The 24,904-nt window shown below is 41.9% G+C and overlaps 2 protein-coding genes across 3 annotated transcripts in view; one reads left to right on the top strand and one right to left on the bottom strand.

The window, feature by feature from the left end:
* The window catches only part of LOC101068431 (protein FAM184A), a 28,455-nt gene extending 12,371 nt beyond the window's left edge, over nucleotides 1-16,084 (bottom strand). Inside the window, exons 1-12 of one of the 2 annotated variants that reach the window (XM_011619160.2) lie at nucleotides 15,126-16,084; nucleotides 9,699-9,776; nucleotides 8,872-9,006; nucleotides 8,660-8,758; nucleotides 7,182-7,388; nucleotides 6,650-6,823; nucleotides 6,319-6,480; nucleotides 5,318-5,453; nucleotides 4,195-4,376; nucleotides 3,926-4,111; nucleotides 253-375; nucleotides 26-187 (exon numbers count right to left, since the gene is read on the bottom strand). In XM_011619160.2, the coding sequence (XP_011617462.1) occupies nucleotides 26-187; nucleotides 253-375; nucleotides 3,926-4,111; nucleotides 4,195-4,376; nucleotides 5,318-5,453; nucleotides 6,319-6,480; nucleotides 6,650-6,823; nucleotides 7,182-7,388; nucleotides 8,660-8,758; nucleotides 8,872-9,006; nucleotides 9,699-9,776; nucleotides 15,126-15,293 (1,812 nt within the window). In that variant the 5' untranslated portion in view covers nucleotides 15,294-16,084. The remainder of the gene's footprint in view (nucleotides 1-25; nucleotides 188-252; nucleotides 376-3,925; nucleotides 4,112-4,194; nucleotides 4,377-5,317; nucleotides 5,454-6,318; nucleotides 6,481-6,649; nucleotides 6,824-7,181; nucleotides 7,389-8,659; nucleotides 8,759-8,871; nucleotides 9,007-9,698; nucleotides 9,777-15,125) is intronic. The other variant, XM_029840692.1, reaches the window with a different exon arrangement.
* A 2,739-nt stretch (nucleotides 16,085-18,823) lies between these two features.
* kcnh3 (potassium voltage-gated channel, subfamily H (eag-related), member 3) overlaps nucleotides 18,824-24,904 on the top strand; it is a 30,406-nt gene continuing 24,325 nt past the window's right edge. Inside the window, exon 1 of the mRNA XM_029840713.1 lies at nucleotides 18,824-19,218. Within this exon, the coding sequence (XP_029696573.1) occupies nucleotides 19,143-19,218 (76 nt within the window). The 5' untranslated portion in view covers nucleotides 18,824-19,142. The remainder of the gene's footprint in view (nucleotides 19,219-24,904) is intronic.

Here is a 24,904-nt window from a genome sequence, read left to right as displayed (position 1 = left end):
ATGAACAGGTGGATCTTAGTCTTACCTGCAGATCCGTTAACAAGTTGCTGGTCTCTCTGACCCGTGATCTAGTTGCATCCAGTTCTATCTTTAGCTTCTCCTGCGTCTCCCTCAGACAGTTGATCTGAGTCTGAGCTGAACCCAGGTTCTGCTCCTTCTCCCTCACCAGCTCTTGGAGGTGGGACACCTGCAGTGGCCAGGAGTGGCGTCATCCTCAGCATCACAGTTAGACAGATGCAACTTGCATCCTACCTCCTGATTGGCCATGTTGAGCTTGGCGGAGAGCTCCTCTTTCAGGTTGTCAAGTTGCTGCTGAAGTCGATTTCGCTGCTCCTCCAAGGACAGGAGCTTGATCTCAAACTCCTGACTCAGTTTCTTCAGAGAAGGAAGACGACAACGATGGTATTATTGTATGTGCCTTGCCTAATGTGTATGCATCGGTGTGAAACAGTAGTAGTGATGCAAGAAAACATCAAAAATCGAATCAAATATTATATCCTTCAGCTGACGTGAGAAATGATCAGTGCTTATAATCCCTGGCAGCTGTTCTTTTCTGTGTTTCCAGCAAGATACCATAAAAGCTCTATCTGAAGGAGAGGGAAGGACTTAAGAAGCAACCGTAAATCCCTTTTATGCTGGAGCGATGCCGTTTCTTGAGTTTGAGCCACGGCTCCTCAATGAAGGGGTGGATGTGCGACTTGTCATTTCAACTGAAAAGGCCAATCCCATCAAACCAGCCACTTTTTATAATCCTTCAAACCACGGCGCCAAATCCCTTCTGGGCCATTTTCTTATGTAATTCTAGTTTTCAGTTTTCATTTTGCTATTTAGTCCTCGTAACAACATTGGAAGTGGAGTGGATTTATGGAACGCAATCATTAAAATACTTAGACCTTGTAGAACTTAATCAATGTCACTGTGATCGAATGTTTCCATGTGCATCTACATGGTAAACAGAGTTTATAGTTTTTCCATGAATTAAGCAGTCTTTCAGCAGCTGCCTGGTCTGTACATTCTAACACTGAGAAACTCTGTATACTCGAGTGTACCTTCTCTTATAACAGACGTGACCAAACTACTAAGCAAGGACTTGAAGGTTCATATCCACATGGGGGAGCCAACCAATAATCTATACCCTCTGATTTTAACCCAGATACTGTAGATGGTCTGAAAAAGTGCCACTTGTAGCAACATTTGACATTAATAGAAAGTGATTGATCAAACATAACTGTCGGTCAAACACTACATTAGGCTAGAACCATTCAAAATAACCCAATTTCCATAAAGCAAAAAAAAAAAAAAATCAGAGCCCTCATAGGCTAGAATCCCATTCTCCAAGTATGGGATTCTTTTTATATTAAGTGGAATGTTTTCAATTTTTCTTATTACACTAAAGGATCAACTAATAAAAATGTAATGAGATTAATGAGTTAAGCTGCCTCCATTGACATTGAACTAATTAGGCATCAAATCAATCTGCTAGATGGAGTTGGAGCCATTCAAAATATTCTCCCCCGTTAAGCAATAGAGTCACTCTTGACTGAACCGAAGCAGCTGTTCTCCCGCAGCAGCAAATAAACAAGATATTCTAATGCGTTGGAGTGGATCCATATGGATGAAAACAGGAATGAAGGATGTGTGAATTACTACAGCACAAGCAAACTGAAGGTTCAGAATATGGCCTTAATGTTGTTTTTTACAAGACAAATATTTGATTAAAATCTAAAAAAAGGCCAAATTCTCCAATAAAATAACCAACTATGTCTTTCAATGTCCATCTTCCAGTCTAATTTGGCTGAGGATGTAAATCTGAAGCCGCTCTGGCAGCATAGTATTCTCTTTTTCATCAATCCCCTCGCCCCATCGCTCTCTCTTTCTGGAAAATCTATAAACACATATCCACATAGGCGCGCTTGTCTCAAAGGCTGAGCTTAATGTCAGTGAAAATCAACCAATTAGCACTCAGCTTCAAATGGTACTGGAGCTGCGAGCTTATGCAGCAAAACAGAGACATTAAGATGGACCATATGTGAAGGGACAGAGACTTCAAAATGACTTCATCTAAAAAAAATCTTTTTTTGGGAACTGCTGAGGCATAGAAATGATAAGCTAGACTTTTTAAAAGTAAATGTTACTCAAAGTTCATTATCAGTTATACAATGGACAAATACAGCCTCTGCAGTCACTCTAGAAATAACAATGTCAGCCTCTGTCCTGCTATAGCCAAACCATGTAGCCTTTATGTCTTATTTTAGTGATCACATTAAGCTTCTGTCCCAAAATAAACAGTCCATTTATCTTTTTATTCCCCATTTAGTTCCGGGTCCCACCATAATCAGCCCATTGTCACACTATAACCAATGCGGAACAATCTAATCTAAAAGTCACACTTAAATGCGGTGGAACATTTACAGTGCTGACCCATTATATTAGTAGAGGAAGGACAGCACACAGTAACAACTGCAATTAAAATGATATTCAATTATATTTAATAGCATGGATCAGAATCGGCTCGACTCCACTGAAATGACTGAGTGAACAGTTGTCGAAAGCCTCCTGCAGCTCTGGTGAAGACTTGTCAAAAGTGATTCTGTCAGTGGTATTTAATCCTCCAGAAGACTCTTTGAGGAAATATAATAGCTTGTATAAAGGGTTGGGGATGGATGGTCTCACATAAATAAACCATGCATTATGAACAGGTGATTGCTACCACTGTTTAAAAATAATCAGCACTTCTGGACGCCCTCACAGACTAGTACTACTACTACCATTACAAATACTACGACTACTACTACTACTAATAATAATAATAACAATATTATTAGCAAGGAAAGTAAGGCTAGTACAAGACTGATCTGTTCAAATCTGAATGAGCAGCTCAGAATATGAGCAGCTGCTTTGTGAAGCATCTGCATGATTTCTTAGGCAACCTTGATAAAAGGACATTGCAGTAATCCAGCCTGGATGTTACAAAGGCTTGTAAATGAAGCAATTTTTCTGACAAGAAAAAATGCGACCCCTACTACTTCCTTTACATGTAGGTCAAAGGAAAGAGTGCAATGAATAACACAAGCAGAGTAAGATGATCAGATTGTTGGCTAGATTTAGCTTGTCCAGTCGAAGCCATTTCAGTTTTTGCTGAATTTGACAAAAGAAAATTAGCTGATAACCAATTCCTCACAGCAGCCAAACATGTACTTGGTTAACTCAACTCTAGTTGAAGCTTAAACTGGCAAAACAATTCTGGAGAACAGCAGCACAGAAATGAAATGATAAATTCAAATAATCCGACCCATTGGTACCAGTGAAAATAACAGTGGGCCAAAAGAGAACCCTGTGGGACTCCATTTCTACCAGAAAACGACTCAGAAAACATGTTGCTATTAAGAAGAGATTGAGATCATCCTGACAGATAAGAGTCCAACCACATAAGTGCCAATCTGGTTCCTGAGACTAACCTTATGCTGAAATCCTAATTTTTTACGAGAGATTTGGTGTGCATTCCTACAGTGTGGCTGTTTAAAGACTAAGTGAATAAAATTGAGAAAATAAGAGAGGAAAATGAACACACCGAAAGAACACACAACAGATGCTGTTTTTGCCACTATACTCTATAATGTTGACCTAATTAAATGTCTGCACTTGCTTCCAGAAAACACATTTTTTTCCCATCTTATTATCTTATTTCAGCATTTTGCCCTGAACAAGCTGAATCGCTGATGTTGTTGAGAAGGACGACAACGCTTGGAGGGGCATGTACACTTACTTTTTTAAACAAAACTGTCTTTATTTGTATCATCGTCATTTAATGTGCAATTGACTTATATTAGGCAGGCTGCCTCGGGATTAGAACCAAAACATATGGTTGTTAGAAGATGGATGATAGAATTTTTGTATTCCGCTCAGTATAAACCTGTGCACCTACTGTCACAAGGAGTTTCTTTTCCTCCTCCTTCTCCTGCTGGGCCTCCTCAGTCATGGCCTGGTGTTTCTCCTCCATCTCCTCCAACGTTCTGACCTGCGCCTCCTTAAAGCGAAGCATCTCCTCCTCATAGGTCGCCCTCAGCCTGGACAGCTCCCTCTCATAGCCCTGGTGCTCCTCCCGGAGAGACTGAGGAGGAGGATGGTAGCACAATGAGAGGTGGTGAGCTGGTCTGCTTCATGGCTAGTGGACAGATTATGAGTTGGCAGCACCTGTTCCAGTTTGAGCACTTGCTGCTTGTGCTGCTCATTGGAAGCCTGGCTCTGGTTGAGAAGAGCCTCCCTCTCCTCCTCCAGCCTGCTTATCTTCTCCTTCAGCCGATTCTGCTCCTGGTCTAAGTTCCTGATGGTTGCTTCGTGGGACATCTGTGTTGCTTGCAAGGAGCCAATCTGGCCTAGGGACAGTTAAAACAGAACTCAGCTTAGCAGGAATCAATCACAACAGTTCTGACCTGTAGCTTATAAGTGGTGTTTTGAGGTAAAATCCTGTCCTGAGTTTTACCTCTTTTCCCATTACAAATAGCAGTATACTCCGAAGAAGATAAGTTATTCAAACAGGTGAATTATTGGGGGAGTTAAATATCATTGCTCCTGCACTGTGCAATGTTTTTAATGCCATCATAATACAGAGCACTGCAAATTTCACTTCTGTATTTATTATTATGATAATGGTCCTCCACTTACAGCTCTAATTTTAAATGTCAGAATCAGTGACTTGTATTATAAAGGTAACTGTATAGTACATATTGTTCACATATTGCAGTTTAGGAAAAAAATGCCATATATTTCTAATTGCTGAATCATTTATCATTTCATCATTTCATTTAGACACTTTCTTGGACAGTCTTTCCTGGAGGATGCTTAAATACACTGGAAATGCTGAAACACATTTCTGATGAGAACCGGTTCAATAGGGGTAAATTTCCTGGGAAGTGAAAGTCTATGAAATTGAGCAGATGTTCTGAAAAAAAGGGAAAAAGTCAGAGTGTTTGCACTCATGGGGATTCATTTTTGGAATGCAAGCAAGAAGGCTTCAAAACATTCCTTTTCTGAATAGCCTACTTGAGGATCTGGCACTCAGATTACTCATGCCAAAGAGGTTTCTCAGGGTGTAAAGAGTGACGCGTCTATAAAGAGTCTTTGGTACATCGAAGTCATAATGGTTTACCATCACCAGTCCATTACACGTTGATATTATATTACACAAGTTAACTTTAATGTAAATTGACTATATGTCTGTCTGGGAGAATGCACAAACAAATGTGGGTCGTGCAAAGAGCCACATTCGATGACGGAGACAGAACACCGCTCTGTAGTATGTGCAAGCAGATCTTACTGGCTTTATGGAGAATTTCCGTGGCTTGCTGTTGAACTCGTTCCCTGCTGCCCTCAAGTTCATACTCGGTGTCTTTGAGCTGCATCACCCAGATTTCCCCATCCTGGATGGCTTCCTCCAGCTGCTTGTGCAGATTCTGCAGGACACACGATCATACTTAGCAACGTAATGCTTCTGCTTCAACCATCTGCCTGTTGTAGGAACAATAGGAAGCCTCTGGATCTAATGCTGTAGCATGTTTGCTTACAAAAAAAACATGCCTCAGTGCAGAGTGAAACAACTCAAACCGCTCAGCATGTTTTCTCCTCAATATTTCAGTTTGTGCTGCTACAATACTTACTGTTCCTCATACAATACCTAAAGGTTTAGAGGCACAAACGCACCAGTATTAAATATGAATGCTACGCTTTAGAGTTTAACCCTTTAAAGCCGTTTGTATCATATTTGATACGCGAGATTCTGAGACGTCTCTTTTTTCTAAACCAAAATCAAGTGTGGCAGACCACTGTCCTCTCCAGAACCAACTCCAACACCACCCCGTAAAAGAGGCTGCAGTGTGCCTCTTGTGCTAAAAAGTGCTATGCAAAAAAACCAAAGAGAAAAATGTTGTTGTTCATGTTCTATATTGTCAAAATGTTATGGGCAAACTTTGTTTTTGTGTCTAAAGTTAACATAGTCGTGAGCTAAAAGTTGCCGAAATCGCCTAATGTATCATATTTGATACAAAAAAAATGTCATAAACAAAATTTAAAAAAAATTGGGATTTTGTTAAAAGGTTCAATAAACATCTCATTTCCAAAAAATTAGAATTTTCTGGCTATTTTTTGATGTGTCAGGCTTTATAGGGTTAAGGCTCTGAGTAAAGTGACAACAAATCAAGTTGCATCATCATGACACCTTTAAATATGTGGAAGTGCATTTTAAGACAGAATCAGATCTGGTTCCAGATCAAGGTAGAGGAATGTTCTGTGGGGCCCTGAACTGTCCAACCAGCTACAGACCTTGATGGTTCGCTCAGCATTGGCCAAAGACGTCTGCAGTCTGTTGGTCTTGTCTCGGTTCTCTCTGGCCTCCTCTTGAGCCTTCTGAAGTTCACTCCTCAGTTTTGACAGTGAGCGCTGCAAGGCCGCTTCCTGAGCTTGGAACTCTTTACGAAGCTCGACCTGCAGGTAAACGCATGTTCACAAAAATGTGTAGTCAGTTAGATCAGGCTCAGAACAACAAAGAGGGCTTGAAAAAAAAAAGAACAGGAAAAAAAAATGATTAGTGCAATCACAGTCACTGTGGTGAAACCTATTTTAGGAAAGTTACGTAACATGTATTTGGTGTTACCTCAGTCCTTTTCCAGGCCAGTAAGTTCTCCGTGGTGAGCTGGTGGGTTCTGCGCATGGCCTCTAGCTCCCTCTCATAACACTCCTGTGCTTTGGCCAGCTTGGCTTCATATTCCTCCACTAGCCGTACCTTATCCTTGGTCAGCTCCTCCACCCGCTCCATCAGTGCATCCACCTACACAGAGAAATGGATGAAAACTATTTTAATCTTCAAACAATAAGTATATAGTGGAAAAAAAGCTCCACTTTTTTTTCTGATTTACTACCTTTTGATGCTCTATTTAAAGGTGAGTCTAACGCAAAGGGGAAAAATGTGAATAAAAAAGGGATGACATGCAACGATGGTCCAAAACCACTTTTTTGTTACCACTGCAAGATAAATCTATCAACTCAAAGTTGATCTTTAAAGTCTCCAAAACAGCAATTATCACATCAATGAATTTGCTGTAAACCCACTTCAAAAAAGCCTTGATTCCTTTTCCTTGGACTCTCCGTACACATCTACCTTCCATCCTCTGTCAGTCTCAGCCCACCTCTTGTCTATGAAGCTCAGCCAGTTTCTCCTGGTCCTCTGTGGAGGAGGCACTCTGGTTTTGATGCTTGTTGAGGAGATCGTCCACCTCCTGGCGGTGGATGGCCCTCAGCTCTTCCAGCGCTCGTCGTTTATCTGCTTCAAATTGGGTCTGAGCCTGGCTGAACGCCCGCAGCTTCTCTTCAAAATCTCGACGCATCTCCTCCACCTGGTAAAAACCATGAAACACGTTCTATTCCCTCGGAAGCGTTTGTGTGGCACTGCCAGCCTACTGAACCCAATTAAAAGAACATCTGCCGAAAGTGACTTTTTAAGAAGTCGTGAAATGCTGTCAGGAGACCTGGTTGTTCTCTTCCTATGTGCAGTGTATCTATAGCCCAACTTGGTGTTGTTGCATCAAACAACAGATATGAGGTTAAAAAAATACATATAAAAATGCTGCATGGCAATGTGATGTTATGTGATGCCAACAGACGTGTTTGGATGCACCTGCGTACACTTCAGCTGGTTGTCCACTCACATCAAACCTGACACGTGCAGTCAGATGTGATTAATCACGTAATGTATGATATGATGTGACAGAAAAATATGGCAGATGTGATCAAATTGCCTTTTTTAATGGTTAAACTAATGTATAATCATCCCCGCTTGATGAACTCATGTCATCAAGTGGAGATCAGAGTCTAAAGTTAAGGTTTAGTGTATCGCTACTTCTTACTAGCAGGGATCCACATTCACGATACATTTTCAAAACAATATTACTCTAAATTAGATGTAGTGATTTTAGTTTGCAAATCCATTCTCGTCTGGAGGGATGTAGCAAGAAAATAAGCAGCAAATCCCAAATTAATCTAGAAAGGCTTTAAAAACAAAACAAAAAGTCAAGGCTCTGAATAAGATCACATGTAATTTATCTTTTAGTGACCTTAGCTTCCTTTGAGCTGAAAAAATCTTAGTAAATACTACTTACCTGTTCAGAATGCACATTGCAAGCAACAATAAACACATTTTTTTCATTTTTTTTCAGATTCTGTAAATCACATGTGCATTAGGGCGTCACGGTGATCCCAATGCTACTAATATGTGAATCTATTTACCTAACACACTAAATCAAGTGCAAGTTTGGGAATATACAAGCAGGTTCAAAAGCCTACATTTTCATTTGAAAATTAGTTCTTTTTTTTTTGTAAATTTGCGATATTAGTTGAATAAAACAACAGTATTTTCACAGCCATTTGAAATACCATTTCTACTTTTGCAAGCACTTTTGGCAATGATAATATCATTTTTTCATATTGTTTTTGCTTTGGATGCCTGAGAGATGTTTGTTAGTAGGATGTTTGTTCCCCAAAAGTCCTGTCAAAGTCCTGTTTAAAAATTCATTGAAGTGCATTCAATACATAATCAATGAATCTTGCAAGGCTGTTGCAGCCCTTTGCCAAGCCAGTGCATGTGTGTGTGTTGTGCGTAGGGCCTTACCTCTCTGCTCATAGAAACCACTCTCTGTGTGTGCTGGGCCTCAGTGCAGAGCTGGGAGTCCTCCATTCTCTGTCTGTACATCTCAAACTCTGCCAAAGCCTGATGGTGACAAAACAACTGTGTTAACTGGGCTACAAAACATCACCATCTCCATTCAGACACCATAAAAGCAGAAGGAAACAGACTCGACCACGCAGTGGCGAGTGAGTGACCTGTCTCTTCATGTGTTCATGGAGCTCCACAGATTCCTCCAGATTGGCCAGACGCCGCCTCAAATCTGCCTCATCCACCATCTTGCTCTTGTACTGCATGATCTTGTCTCTGGTCTCTGTCACAATATGTTGGACCTGATCACAACAAAACAAAGAAGCCGCTTAAGTGTTACATTCAAAGTTGACGGTCATACTATGAGTGAAAAAAGCAGTAGACCTTTCTGTTAGAAAACCTTGCAGTTATCAGGTTTTGAGTATTTTAATGGATCGGCTCTGCCGCTGAGTTTATTGCATGTTTTCTGATGCTTTTGTGTTGCGTTCTTGCCGACCTCCCCCGCCATCCCACCCCATCCCACCCCATCCCATCTCATCTCCACAAGCATCTTCACCACTTAACCACTCATTATTACATGAACTGCATTAGTCATAACAACACCTACTTTATATGAGGATTTCAATCATTTCTGTCCTGTTATGTCATCCTCTTTTGAGTCAGGGAAAACCAAATTAATAAAACAATTCTGTAAAGGAAGTTAGATCATACTTAGATCAAAGTTTGTGGAAGACTTATTAAAATAAAAACAGCATCATCTTCCGACTGTTACAGCCAGTTTATCCCTTGGTTGTTTAGTTATTTTATAGATCATTATTCTAGGATTCTTGTTTCTCTGTAAAAAAAAATATATATTATAGGAATTTAAAGAACAAAAGCAGCTTTAAATCTAAAATGGGCCCCTGGAGTATTGATTTGTGGAACCAACATGACTTATGTACAATATTACATAACAATTGTAGGGATGTGATGATGATATTTCTTGTGCTCTTACCTCATCCTCATGGGCCTCTTTGAGAGACTCAATTTCCTCCTCGTGTTCATCATTCTTGGTGTTGAGGGCATAAATCACCTGGGCACAGGAAGAGAATTAGACCAAAGCATAAAGGGGAGATGGAAAGCCCTCAACCGTTTTGAAATTGGACCAATAATACAGTAAAGGAGGGGATTTGGTTTCAGGGCACAACAGGATCAATACTTATATCTTTACAAAAAGAGAAAAATATGTTTGGCCCTCTGAATAAATCCAACATTTTGTGTGGAACCAGTTGTGTACTTGGAACATGAAGCTAAATTCACCCCTTTTTTCAGTCATTTTTATGTACAGAAAGTTCGTTTCATCCTAACCTAAGAGGCTGCAAAGGGTTTCATGCCTTGAGTGCTCAAATGTGAAATATATTTTACAGAACCGATGAAAAAAAGAGTTTAATGATAAACCCAAGGGCATGACATCTTGTCAGTCCTGCTAGTCCCCGCAAGCAGAAATATAAGAAGCTTTTGGAAGAACTGGAGGCAAATGATATAACAGAGCCTTGAAAAAAATCCTTTTTACCCACAGCAATTTGAATCCCTGTGTACTAAATTAATATTCAGTCATGGTCAGCTGAATTACAGAGCCACCGGCACCAAATCTCTACACTCCACTTAAAAATCTGATTTATACACGCAATTAAACTCAAATAGGGAGCGGTTTAAATCTACCATTCATAGATTTAAACACTAATCACAGATCGGGCAATTTTCTCTTTAAAGTGGCTCAGCTTTACTTCTTTTGGAAGGAAATAAACTAAGAGCTACAAAAACATGTACTGTAGGCTATTTTATGCTAGGTGACGTTTAGTGAGTCACCGTCCAGCCATCTGTGGAGGCAACAGGGTATGCAGGGAATTCAAGGTTCCACTGTGGGTCTTCGTGTGTGATGACAACATGGAGGGCTGACAGAGTGTCTGTTGTTTTTGGATCAGACCCTCACGGTAAAGAGGCGATGGTGTCAGCACGACCAGAGGTCTGAGGCAGGTTTAGTTAGTTGGACAGAAGAATGAACAGAGGTTAAGCAATCGTTCCCACCTGGACAACGTTGTCCTGAGTGCATATTTACATTTTTTAATGTAGAGAATATAAAGTTGAAGCCAATCAAATCAAATAAGGCTGAAGGAAAGTAGCAACACAAACCAGTTTCTGGTCATTTCAGGTGAGACCAACTACAGTCATCCTTCCTGCGTCACCTTGACATGGCGCTGCTCTTTGAACTGCTGCTGAGAGTCAGTAAGGCAGATGAGCTTGTCGAGTGTGAATCTTTGATTCTGAGCAAGTCTTCTATGGTGATGTTCCTTCAATTATACATGATTATTTTAATGATGCTGGTGCGCCTGCTGCTTTCATCTCTGCCTCCTCTCCCATTTCTTTCATGGCTTTATGCTCTTCTCGACCCTCTCTAATCTCAGTGGCTCCTTTGTCTCTGCGTCTCTCAGGACTAAGCGGTACTATTTGTGTCTCCAGTCAAACACAAAAAGATGCTTTCCATAAATAATCTTTAGGAATCCTTCAGGGTGGATTGATATGAACTTGCAGCAATGACAAAACCAACCGTGCCCTTTACCTATATTTTAAATTCTAAAAAATATAGCTCCTAAAAAGATCATAATATGGTATGTATCTCAGCCCTACCTGATGTGCTCATGGAAAAGTTCAGCACATTATGGGAACATAACATAGCTACAGTGGATCAACAGTTTTATCAGTTATATCCACACAATTATACTGATGTAACATTAAAATGAGCACCTGGGATGAAAAATGACTTCCAAAATGAGGAGAGATTCATTTTTAATGAGTTTCTCTAACTAGAGTAGAGGTAGATTTGTGCTACTTTGATAAACCTGAATGCCTGTTCCAATTTTTGCACGATTTAAGTTTAAAACCTGACAAGCCATGGCGAGTTGAATACCATCCTTAATTCTCAGGGCATTCATTATGTGGTGGGTGGAAGCGCAATTGTCCTTTCTAATCCAAATCTACATTTTTGATTTAATCTGTAAAATCCAAAATTAAATGGCATGGGTTATTTGCAAATTCATTAATATACTTAAACCTGTGTCTTTTGTGTGGTTGTGGTTTTTATTTTGAATTAGTGTGATTGTTGTTGCAGGGTTTAATTGGGAGCGTATAAGATGAGCTTTTGGATAATACCAGACGATAACCATAGAACATGAGCTAAAGCAGCTGTGACTGATGGATATTTTCATTTAGTGAAACCAGACCGCTTTGCTGTTATGGGTTAAATTCCTGTCCAAAGAGGGGTAGCCACCAAACCCTTCTCTCTAAAGCAAGACTGTGTGCTGTATTTATCTTTTATTTTAATATTTGCCAACAACTCTCTAAAAATGCATTGTTTCAAAATTGATTTCAGGATCTAAACAGTGTGCCACTGAAAACATACTGCTTGAATCAATCACATAATAATTTCTATATAAAGACTTTAACGCTTGTCTCGTCTTCTTAATCGCTTTTCCCTTTCAGCATCAGGGGGTGGGGTGGGGGGGGTGTACATATGGGTGAAGGCAGGGTCCACCCCTCAATGAGGTAGGGTCCACCCCTAAATGAGCTAGGGTCCACCCCTCAATGAGGGAGGGTCCACCCCTTAATGAGTGAGGGTTCACCCCTCAATGAGGCAGGGTTCACCCCTCAATGAGGTGGGGTCAGCCCCTAAATGAGGCAGGGTCCACCCCTAAATGAGGTAGGGTCCACCCCTCAATGAGGGAGGGTCCACCCCTTAATGAGTGAGGGTTCACCCCTCAATGAGGCAGGGTTCACCCCTCAATGAGGTGGGGTCAGCCCCTAAATGAGGCAGGGTTCACGCCTCAATGAGGGAGGGTCCACCCCTCAATGTGGTAGGTCTACCCCTCAATGAGGTAGGGTCCACCCCTTAATGAGGGAGGGTCCACCCCTCAATGAGGGAGGGTCTACCCCTCAATGAGGTAGGGTCCACCCCTCAATGAGGTAGGGTCCACCCCTCAGTGAGGTAGGGTCCACCCCTCAATGAGGCAGGGTTCACCCCTCAATGAGGCAGGGTTCACCCCTCAATGAGGTAGGGTCCACCCCTAAATGAGGCAGGGTTCACCCCTCAATGAGGTAGGGTTCACGCCTCAATGAGGGAGGGTCCACCCCTCAATGTGGTAGGTCTACCCCTCAGTGAGGTAGGATCCACCCCTAAATGAGGTAGGGTCCACCCCTCAATGAGGCGCCAGAGCTCTGAAAGCATTTTGGCACCTTCCCCTAATACCAGAACACCTTCCATGTTTCAGTCACACTGGGGCTGGAACCAGAAACCCTCTGCTTCTCAAGCCTAATCCCTAACACACCAAGCTACCATCTCCACAGATTAATGGTTATTTATAACAATATGCATTTTTATTGCTGCACTGTTTATATCTGCGAAGACAAAGGACATCATAAAGATCATCTCTACAATACCCATAAAAATCTCACTAAAAATCGAGCGATTCAAACACGTGCAATTAATCAGACTGCACAATCCTTCTTCCGCCATTTCAAGAATGGAGAAGTTATTGAAAAAGCAGTGCAGTCTCCTCCACATGTCTGCTATTGATCACATTTCCAAAGTTTTTCCATCATAGCATTCATTAAAAAGGGCTGCTCTGTGAAGAACAGACTTGGTGACAACCATGCTCCTGTGGCTGAAGGATATTTTACACGGATGAACCGAAGGCAGTTAACGTCTGGAGAGGCTCAGCCAAAGATTTTGCCATCCTTGTGACCCATGTTGCTCTGCTCCAGAGGATTAGCATCATGCACACTAAGTGTGGGATTTAGGAGTCCTACTTTCAGGGGTGCTGTAGTCTCTCTGTGATCCTGGTCTACAGTTTTCCTGCAGGAAGTGGCAGCATAGTCACTGTTACAAGTGACTTTGTTAGACAAGATGACTGAGAATAAATATGATGATGGAAACAATCGGCACAATCCATTAAGACTGTCAGTCAGCAAACAGAATAGATTTGATAGATAAGCAGTGTAAACATGTAATTATTATGACAAGATGATGTCACGTTAGAAAATGACAATGAAAGGAATTTACGTTGCTTTCAATATCAGTTTATAACTGTTTTACTGATACAATATTGGTACAACTAAATGTGTTTGTCAAGTTATTTGTGTTTATGTGCACCATATACAGTGAAATAAAATGGACAGAATCAATCCTCTTCTTCTAGTTTGTCTCTCTGAGGACATCCAACCACAAAACAAATGAAGAGAATAAAATATACACGCTGTTTTTAATAGTCTTTGGTTGTAGCCAACACAAAAATACTCGCGATAGAGAAGTGTTTCACCTAACACTGATTGCTTCTCTCTCAATAAAGAAACTTGTCCTTCATCCATCTCAAAGAGAAACTTGCTTTCCAACAGCGGTTCTCCGTTGTTTGTGCAGCTACATACTGTCCTACTTTCTGTCTGCTCCTGATTAAACAATATCTGTGCAATTTGCACAACCACACTCATTAAAAAACAATGCTCGTTGCTTCATGGAGAACATGAGTTTAGGGTTGATTATGCAAAACCGATATGTAGAATAATGCACACACGTAAATCACAGGAATAGTAACACGGCAATGTGATTCACTGGTCTACAGACACTTGACAAAACAGGCAAAACACAATGGTGTAGACCTGCTAGCAATTTTTGAAGCACCTCTTGCACAAGATAGTGCTTTCAGACATAGTTTGGCTCCTCAGATATCTAGCAAAATCTAATTTAATTAATCTGGATTGTAAGAAAGATAAAGACCAGTTCAACAATACTTACATCCAGAACCACTGGTTATTGGTCAGCGCCAATTTTAATGTACATTCTCTACTGACAAGTAACATTTCAATGCAAAGGCACCCGTCTTTGCAGCACTTTTTCTCTGGGACGAATTCCAGCTTTGGTTCATGCCAGTGTTGTGTGGAGCTGCTGGGGCTTCAGGTGGAGCAGCACAAAGAAACATCTCCCCGCATCCCTTCAGTATTACATAAGTGAGGCGCGCACTGATGGAGCAACCATACGCACAGGTTCTGATGCTGCGTTCATGGACCACGTCCCTCTCGAAACCTGAACGCCACATTTCACTGGGACTATTCAGGTACTCACTGGACTGTCATCCACCGAGTAGTGAGAGCACTTCAGGGAAGTCTTTCGGACATTTTTTCGTGAGTAACTACAGCAGCGTGGGAAATAAACACGACCTGAGTGGAGGCATATGTAGCGACATCGGCATCAACCCTTCCGTCCTGCGATAAGTGAATAAATAAAACATCACACAACATCAGCAGGACGTTCCTGAACACCCGGGCAGCTGCAGAAAGCGACGTCATTCATTCACTCACTCACCCATTCATTCATTCCCTCACATGAACACACCTTGGTGAGCTGCGCTATCTTCTTACTCATCTTTAGATGTAGATCTTGTGTGTATTCCAGCGTCACACCGCCGTCGTAAAACATGCTGGCTGTCGGAGAGGTGTTGTATTTGCTGCTTCCAGCCGAGGAGCCGTACGGAGGAGGCTGCCAGCCTGCCCCCGTCGCCATTTTTTCAACGGGAACCAGCCCCAAATTCGAAGATCTGGATGTGAGCAAAATGAAGCTCTGCGTTAAATCCCCCGCATTGTTGCGTTGGGACTAATCTACGCTTCAGAGCGGGAGGGAGGAGAAGGAGGGGACAGAGGCGCGCGAGAGCGTCTCGTAGCGCGCGACCGCTAAGCGCGCGAGCACTACGGTGAGAGTGATGTGATGTTTAGAGCGCGAGATGCGCGCCAGACGCTCGTCCGGAGTCGCGCGCCGACAGGCTCCGGTACTGATGCAGCTTTACGCGAGCGACAGTTGACGGAACAGCTGACACGTTGACGTCACGTGGCCAGCCTTTAAAAATGCGTGAATCTTCTGGCAATTATCCGACATGATCATACTCAGCATGTACACAATTATCCGGTTTAGATCTTTTTAATGTAAACTATTACGCCCTGTTTAACTTTGTTCCTTTTAAAAAGTGTTTTGTTTTTTATTTTACTAGTAATATGTCATGAAATGATGGAATGCAACACATACTCATGTACTGACAGCCGGCCTGCTGTTTCGTTTATAGCTGTAATTTTATTGTTTATTCCGACTATTTCTGATCCTGATAATCAGAAAAATGTGCTTGAGTTAATGAATAGAAATAGTTCCGACTATTTTGGAGACCTACTCGTCTCAGTCTTTACTTAAATGGAACACGACAATAAAATGTCGAACTCACTGGACGTACAAAAATAAAATAAATAATTTTGATGTCGTTATCAACATCCATCGTATTGTAGAAGCTGCGAGCGTGGTAAATGCAATATTTGAATGATCTCATTAAAATCTCATAATGTCAAAAGAGAGCTATTTGTTTTAGTATTTTACTAAATCTTTTGTCAGAATTTTGGCACAGTAGTAAACAAACCTGCACCATTACATCATCGCAGTGTACTGAAACAATAACTGATGCTATACTGACATCTAGTGGTCGAAAAGTGCATCAGAAATAGAAAGAAGGAGAGAGAGAGAGAGAAAGAAAATGATTTAGCCATGAAAATGATCTCTTTTATTTTTTGTTCTTCTGAATCCTCTTTCGTGTTTAATGCATACAGTCATATGCAGTCCTGCTAGAAAAATAAATGAAAACATTGTGCATTGAGCAGTTTATTTGAATTCTGACACCGTATCTGGCAATCTGTGAACTGCTCATGCAGGGTAGAGATAGAAAACAGTGTGCCACATTGCACCTCTCCAATACCATTGCAAATGAATAATGTATGGAGGTAAAATCAGATTGTGTTGATATGTGCTAGAAATCTGCTGTTTGGAATGGAAATCCGACTGAAAATCAAGATCCCAAAATTGAAAGGGCTCTATTAATGCGATTGACATTAGATAGTAGAAAAGTCAATAAACAATTAGATATTGATAATGAAGAGTGTTTGAAAATGGATACCCATGGAGTTCCATATATTCTGTTAAAATTATCCAATAAATCCTTTTCTTAGAAGCCTCTTGGGGACAGATATTGTTAACAGGAAGTTAAAACTGCAGCAACTGTCGTGTTTAGTGGACAAAGATAAAAATCTGTAATGTGATTATGCTGTTGAGTGGTGAGTGGTGAGTTCGGGCCTATTTTCTGTATGTGTTTTCTACAATTGCTCATTACTAATGATGTTGAGTCATTTTCAACTTGGGAAGGATTTTAAATATTCAGGACACTTCTGGACAACACGTGTTTTAACAAGATGCTTTTTGGTTTTGTTGTAAACAGCGTGTTTTTCCAACTTTAGTTGAATTACATACTTAAAGAAATTAAAGAAGAAATGCATATGTAGTAAATTCAGATTTTCCCCCCATGCCTATACTAATTATACTGTATTATTATTTTCTAATTTAAGTTTTTATTAGTTACAAATAGTTGGCAAAAAACCTTAAATGGTTTGCGTTATTGACGTTATATTACTGTTTTTTTACCTACATGTATTTATTAAAGCATTTCATAAGAAGCTACACACACTCACGCACCAATTAAATATTAATTTTACTTGTGCTTTGTTTTATAAAGCATGCTCTACTCCGTCTTCCCTCTAGAGGGAGCAATTCCCTTTTTTATACTCCACTCGGGAGCACGCACAGCAGTGCACTGTGGTCATCTCAATGCTATAAGGAGTGGTTGTGCATCATTGTCACACTAGATCCTTCCTCCAACGGATAGTTAGACGACATCAACCTGTTCAGGAGTGGGTAAAAAAAAAGTGCTGGTGAAGTATTTGCTTTACTGCAGCTGATGCAGCGGGTGGAATTGAAATATGCTGGCCTTGAATCTTCATCCTTACAGATTATTTTTTGGCCCCCTTGAATGGAAACATCATCTAGACAGTCTGACTCCACCCCAAAGATTCCTCCCATGTAGCTCTCGAGTAAATAGATGAATCTGCCAGAGTTAGCTTCCCAACTCCAAGAAGGCTCTTTCTTTAAAGTGTATATCAATTGTGTGATACTCAAACTTTATAGATACCTTTAAACTGAAAGTGATTATAGCCACTGCACATTGCTGTATAGAATGAAGCATATTAGAGGAACTAATGTTTAAATCCCACTTTATTATCTTTATTTATTATAAACATGACCCTGAGGTTCTCATGAATCCTTAAGTGATACATAAGTCAGATGGTTCTCAGGCAGCACATGTTTGATGAGACAAATACCAATGTTGTGTCACGTTTTGTCAGTGCTGATGGTTTGGTACATGGCTCACAAATACCGTATGTTCGCACCCCAATTCGTTAAATAACGGCACAGTTGTCAGTCATTTTAATGGGTGGTGGTGATTCTTCACAAATCCTGACATCATTTTTCATTCCTTTTCCATAACCATAATTCTAAAACTGAGTATGACCCCTGTTTTGCATAGACAATGGTGGGTCTTTCACAGGGATGTAGAACCCAGGCTTATGTGGGTGTTTGCCACAGCAAGGGCCTTCTTTTTCTCCCAGAAAAGGAGCAACCAGGAAAGTGAGGGAAGCTTTAAATTGGTGTTTAGATGGCAACATTAGTGGTTACTGTTAGCAAGCCTGCCAACAACTGTAGGTAAACACTTGTAAAGCACTCATATCTTGTGTAATATGCATTTCAACTCCACACTTAGATATATTGACAGATAGTTTGATCTATACATAGATGGATAGATAGATGTGTATAATCTATATATATGGAATTTCATATAGAGCCCATAACTATGGATTCCACAGTTGGTTCATGTGTCATGTTGAATATAAATGTGAAGCATGTAGCCCTGGGATTTGGTTTATAAGCATACAGCATATTAATATTTAATAAAAAATAAAACCCGTGCAGATTTCATGCAGCATTATGTTTTGTTCATCCATCCAATGCATTTTGCTTTTTATTCGTCAAAAGACAAATTAGAGACAACAGCCCCACTATTCAAATAGCCATGAATCAAGATCCAAATCCAAAAGGTGAAAATGGCCTGATAGAAATGCAAAGGAGTGACACATGAAAGGGGAGAAGAGAGGAGCGGTGTGGAGCAGAGCGAGAGCGGGGGGAGTGGGAGGAGGATTGCAGCACACCCGTGCGTAAATGTGACCGCCGTCCTCGCTGGTGCTCTCTCCAACCTCCTCCCTCCAACCACCAAGCAGCTCCTCCGACTCCCTCTCAGGCGTGATCACCCGCACGGTTGTCGGTGCCCGCTGCCGGACCGTGGAGTCCCGAGTGTCTCGGCTCGGCGCCCTCCTCCAGGGGCTGGGAGGAGCGCCGGGCGCTACGTCCAAGTTCCTCCCGGGGTTCGTGGCCACCGCCGGGGAGAGCCATGGCTCGGAGCGGCGTGAGAGACGCGGCTCGACGCGCTCCCGGATGCCAGTGATGCGGGGTCTCATCGCGCCCCAGAACACCTTCCTGGACACCATCGCCACTCGCTTCGATGGGACCCGTGAGTACAGAACGTCCAGTTTGTTTACTCCGGGTGAAATGATTGACAGCCTGTGTCATTAATGCAGACACCTGAACTCTGTGGTCCATGAAAACAAGTCCTTTGCACTTTAACAAACCATTAACATGTCCTGAGGGACGAATGAAACCAGTTATTTGTTGGTATACGAAGACTTGATGAAGTGACGAAGGAAAATAAAGTCATAAATCTATGCATTTAAAAGTCTTCCATTTTGCATTCAATAGGCACGATATGGATTTATTGAACACTCTGGGATACTTTGTGGATCCCTACTTATCTTTAGCCTAATCGTGGTTTTCTTAAGTGTATCCACCCTACTAATGTGGCAGAGGCTGTATAGGATATATATAGTGTTAATTAATGCGTGAGCCAGGGTGTTCATTAGTATTCAGAAGCAACGGTTTGAGCTGCCATCATGCGACTGAGAACTGTCACTCTGAAAGGATGTGGATCGTTGCAAGAGTCAATCCATATGCATCATTTCTAACCCTCTCACGGCATAAACACAGGCACGCTTCTCACCATTAGAGCAGCACGTGCAAGCGTGGTGATGAGGAACAGCCAAGCCTGTTGCACTGAATAGGCTTCATCACCAGAGCCCACTGCTTGTTTAGATACAGGTGCACTTTCTTCTATTCACCAACATATGACCATTTATTTTCGAGTAGCTATTGATTGGCCTTAAAGAAATGGCCATTAGCATTGCATGTATGCCGCAGGCTGCTTAAAGTATCGTAGTGGTGGAATGGTGACCACGCTAGTATAGGCGCCTGCTCGATCCATGCATTATGGTATCAAGCTCTGCATTAAGTTGAGGTGCAACCATTAATTAGTATTGCTGTGGTCTAATTGTCCACTTGTCCCCCTGCATTTACCATTTGGTAGCGTAGAGACATTAAAGTTCTTGGTGGAATTTATTGCACATGTTCTTTAAGTTGCGGTTTAGCTCATATAAAATCATACAGAGAGAGAAAGAGAGAGAGACCTGGTAAAATATATGAAATGATTGACAGCCCGTCATAAACATTTCCAACCATTTCATCAGCTGCTCAACACAGGAAAAGCACGTTACAAAACCCAGGTGCTACCTGCCCTGACTTACAATATGTATCACTTATTTATATTCAATCAAAAGACTCAGGGTGATCTATAATTTAGAGGCATTGAAAACTGCACCACGGGTGTGAAACTGCAGACCAGGCTGCAGAAATGGCAAAACAGGGCTCTGAATTACAGCAGAGACACAGAAAACCATTTGTGTGAGGACTTATGTCGACAAGGTGCTGGGAGATTGCGGCCTGTCTGATGCAGAGGCGTCCGCCGGCATCTGATGCCTCTTGTGCGTCACCTCCGGGCCACGTTTCATAATGTAGCTGTAATTCAGTTCGAATTTTTCATTTTATCTCAGCGTAGATCAGCTCTCCTCTAATCTGCGAGAGGAACAGATTGCGTTTCGCCATCTCCGAGCACTTCCTGCCAGGCCGCGAGCTTTGAGTGACTGATCCATGACAGTCCGTCAGATTCCGAAGACTTCGGTTGATGTCATCTGCGGTGGGAGAAAATGGCTGCATGTAATTTACCTTGAGAGTGAGGATCAAAACTCATGAGCATCGCCACCGCTGGCACAGAGGTGGAGGTTTGACCTTTAGGTCCTATAGGTGACATCACAAATTTTAACATTCTTTTCCTTTATTGGTCAAAACAATTTCTTTTCCAACTCTAATTCAACAAATTCTGCAGCTTTGATTGTGCGAAAAAACGCAGCAGAATCGAAATCTGGCTCATGTCTTCTCATAAAGGTCAACAATTACCGTGTGTGTCAGGACCGACGTCTCCCGAACCTCCCGCAGGTTCCAGCTGCAGCCGTTTCAGCCTCTCCTTCTTGTCTGCAGTAGGGGCCCTCACACTTGTGATGCAGCTTGAGCACTCCCGTCATTCCGTATGCACAAATCCCTCCGTAAAGCTGCGGATCTTTCCCCGGGAAATCCCCAAATGGTTTTAGTTACAGATTTCGCCGTGTCTGACTTTTCACTTAGAGGCCCTTGAAAAGCCGTGGGAGCTGAAGAAATAACCCCTCACTGTGGTCCGGTGCGCAGTACCTGGGCAGAAAATACCACTCAAATAAGAGCACTGGTCTGGTTTGGAGCATTTTTTTTGCATAGATGTAAAATGCAAATAAGGGAAGTTAAGGTTTTACTTTAAAGTGGTCAAGGAGACAAAAGAGTTTCACTTTAGGTGATCTGCAGGCATCCTGAATCCCAGTCAGACATTAAAAGCTACACATTTGTGGTAAGTGGTGAGGTGTTTGAATGATGTATGGTTAAAAGGGCTAAATCCCCTCCTTCTTAGCTCCAATGCATTCTACCTGGTTAGCCTGAGGGAGTGAACTGTGAAGACCATCCCAGTACAGGCTTCTGTGCAAAAAAGCTTATCAGATTCATCACAAAGTTAAAAAGGGAAGCAAACGAAACCAATGAGACCGCTAATACCTGCAAGTCAGCTATCTTGTAGCACGTTGTCGTTTGCTATCGCTGTCAAATATTCCATCACATTTGGCCGTCAAATTCCAGCTGGAGCTACAGACTTCTTCCGCCCGTAGGTCCTCTCATCTCTCATCCCCTGAAGAAAACATGTGAAAGACCATACATAGCAGCCAGCTAGCTGCACTGTCCATGCGTGTCCCTGTTCATATGTTTATCGCTGCATCCTCATTTGGAGTGCACTGAAACCTATCCAGCGAGCAATTATGCTAATTATCTTTTGCTTTAAAAATGCTTTTTTGAGAACATAAAGCACAAATAGGTTGGCAGTGGTTTGCTGAACTATTATTATCAGGTTTCTTATTGATTCAATTATTTTAAATAATCAATTTGTGGCTACTCCCATCTAATGTTCCACAACCCTACGCAAATTCCATCCACTGACTTCAAGAAAAATAAATTCTCAGCCCACAAGGCGCCATATCCTCACAGTAGGGATATTCTAATAAGGACCTTCTGAAGTCAAAGAAGCGTAACTGTAGCTATTTATGTGGCCTTGCCAATAAAGCGTGTGCATGTCACTCTTGGCTGCATTGGGGGAAAAAAAGAAAGGGGAGTATTCAAGGACAAACAGACAGAGAGATTTGTGATGCTGTTTTAAATCAAAGGCAGAGCAGCGGGAGAAAGAACTGAAATCATGCCCAGATTTAAGTCCCGGTGTAACTAAACCTCTGCGAGCTGCAAACCTTTGGTTGCTTTCGTCTGCAGTGAGGGACGAAAGGTCATTATTCGCTCTTCCATCTGGGTTAATGCAGGAGATGCTCTGGTCTCTCTCTGTAACCAGGTTACCTGGGGAAAAAAGGTTCAAAGATTCACACGTTACCAGCCAAGCCACAAAAATAAAAATCACAAAAATAGTGATTCCCTTAAGATTAGACAATCACGTTGCCTAGGAGATTATGATGTATTTAGGCACGGTCAGTAATAGGTAACACTGTATTATGGGTATGGGAGTCTGAACCACATCTACAACTCCATTACTTTATATGAGTTTGATGGCTTAAAGTGAAAAAATATACTGAAAAATTGCTCATACAATTCATGTTTATTTTAATGCTTCTCACTTCTCATTGAAATATCCTCATTGAAAATGAAGGTCCAACCCAGATTAAGTCCGTCAGCCTGACACCTGACAGGCCTCTGTCACCCCACTGGGTCATGGCTGCCTCTCCTCTCCTCTCCTCTCCTCTCCTCTCCTCTCCTCTCCTCTCCTCTCCTCTCCTCTCCTCTCCTCTCCTCTCCTCTCCTCTCCTCTCCTCTCCTCTCCTCTCCTCTCCTCTCCTCTCCTCTCTCTACCCAGCCCCCCATCAGCAGGAGGGTCCCCCTACATGAGCCTGGTCCTGCTCAAGGTTTCTTCCTGTTAAAGGGGAGTTTTTCCTTGCCACTGTTGCTTGTCTGGGGTCAGGCCCTGGGATTCTGGAAAGCGCCTCGAGACAATTTTGATTGTAACAAATGCTATATAAATTTAAAGTCTTTGCAGCAGCTCAATTTTCTAAAAAAAATATGTTATTTACATCTTTTTCTGAACACTGGTCTTCTCAGCAGCAGCTAGCAAAAAGGCTGTTTGATGTGTAATTAAGCCTATAAAGGTGGAATGTCTTCTCGGATCCATTTTGCACGTCGGGCCTCCTGCTGGTTCACATTACAGTCCCCAGCCTCATCATTTGTTCCTCTGGATGATGCTGCGCTTGTTTGGCGTAAAGCTCAATTAATGATTTATAGGCCATAAATCAACTAACTTGGGAACGGAGAATTGAGACCAAATATATTATCTGCTAAAGGACAGGATTTAAATAATTCCTTACAATGTAATGACACCTTGGCTTCAGCAGAGGAGCACAGTGGCAGAGGGGTTGTTTAATGTTACCTACCAGGGCACATACAGCGTGGCTATTTGTCAGTTTCTGGTTAGGGAATCACTCAAAGTGAGGGAGAGGGACAGCGGCGTTCCGAGTGACAGATACTTTCCTTCTTTTCAGGGACTTTTGACAAAAAAGCCCCTAGCGATAAAGTATTAAAGCTGATGTGGACTGAACATGTCTGTGGACGTCTATGAGGAAACACAGGGGGCCGTGTTTACAGATTTACAGAACTGTCAGCTTGTTTGGGAGCCGTCTCCTTTTGGGTTGGCATGGAGCCTTTTAAATGCCATTCCTCTTTCAACAAGTGAAAATCTATACGCGACTGCACCTGCTTGTCAAATGGCAAATATTCAATAAACACAAATATGCCGCACTTGCTAGATCTGGAATAATGGAATTGACTTATGAGATGTGTGAAATATGATTTTTTTAAAAAACAAACAGTTAATGGCTCATTAGGGAAACAATAGGCAATGTTGGTAAATGATCAAGACAAATGTTGAATTTAACCTAGCTAAATCATAAAATCACCTGGATGACCTTCCCCTGAAACCAGCAAGCTTCAGAGGAAGATTACATTCTTTCCAGTGCGAACACTGTGTCTAGTAGAACCTGGTTTGCCCCCCCCCCCCCCCGTCTCTGTGGGGGTCTAAGACTGCTAAAAACTGTCATTGATTTATCCGTGCAGCTTACTTCCCCCAGCAACGGTGACATTTTCCCTTCCTGAGAGGTGTGCGAACCAGGGCCTGGGTGAGGACTGCCGACTCGTCGTGTTTAATAAAAGATAAAAATGCACTGACAGAACCAATATTATTTCCCTGTAGCCCGCATATACGGAACAAGTACAATAAAATTGTCTTCACTTTCTGCTTCCTCGGATTTGAGTGCGCTTCAGCGCTGCAGGAAACTTAAATTCCTCACATATTTTGTTATATCGTGCACCAGCCTGTCCTTAGAATGGCTAAAAGAATGACAATCTCTTCGAAATTTGAGATGTACGTCCCGTACAGATGATATTAAAACTGTAAATAAACGTGTGGCAATCACACAAGTAAGCGTGAGTTCTTTTGATGAGGCCTTAAATGTCACTTAGCTCATAGTTCAGGCTAACAGGAGCCTGTGGGGAGTGAAGGTGGGTCAGCGCAGCGCTAACAGTAACAAACATTCACAGCGTGTCCCCATGTTTGCCGAATATCCCACGTGGTGCTGAACATACTGTGGCGGGCTGTCGCTATCAGTGTTATCAGAGGTGCAGTTTAGCCG

The sequence above is a fragment of the Takifugu rubripes genome, chromosome 8, assembly GCF_901000725.2.
Source record: "Takifugu rubripes chromosome 8, fTakRub1.2, whole genome shotgun sequence".
NCBI classification, from domain to species: domain Eukaryota; kingdom Metazoa; phylum Chordata; class Actinopteri; order Tetraodontiformes; family Tetraodontidae; genus Takifugu; species Takifugu rubripes.
Note: the sequence above shows the minus strand (reverse complement) of the source record. Positions and strands in the feature narration are given on the sequence as shown.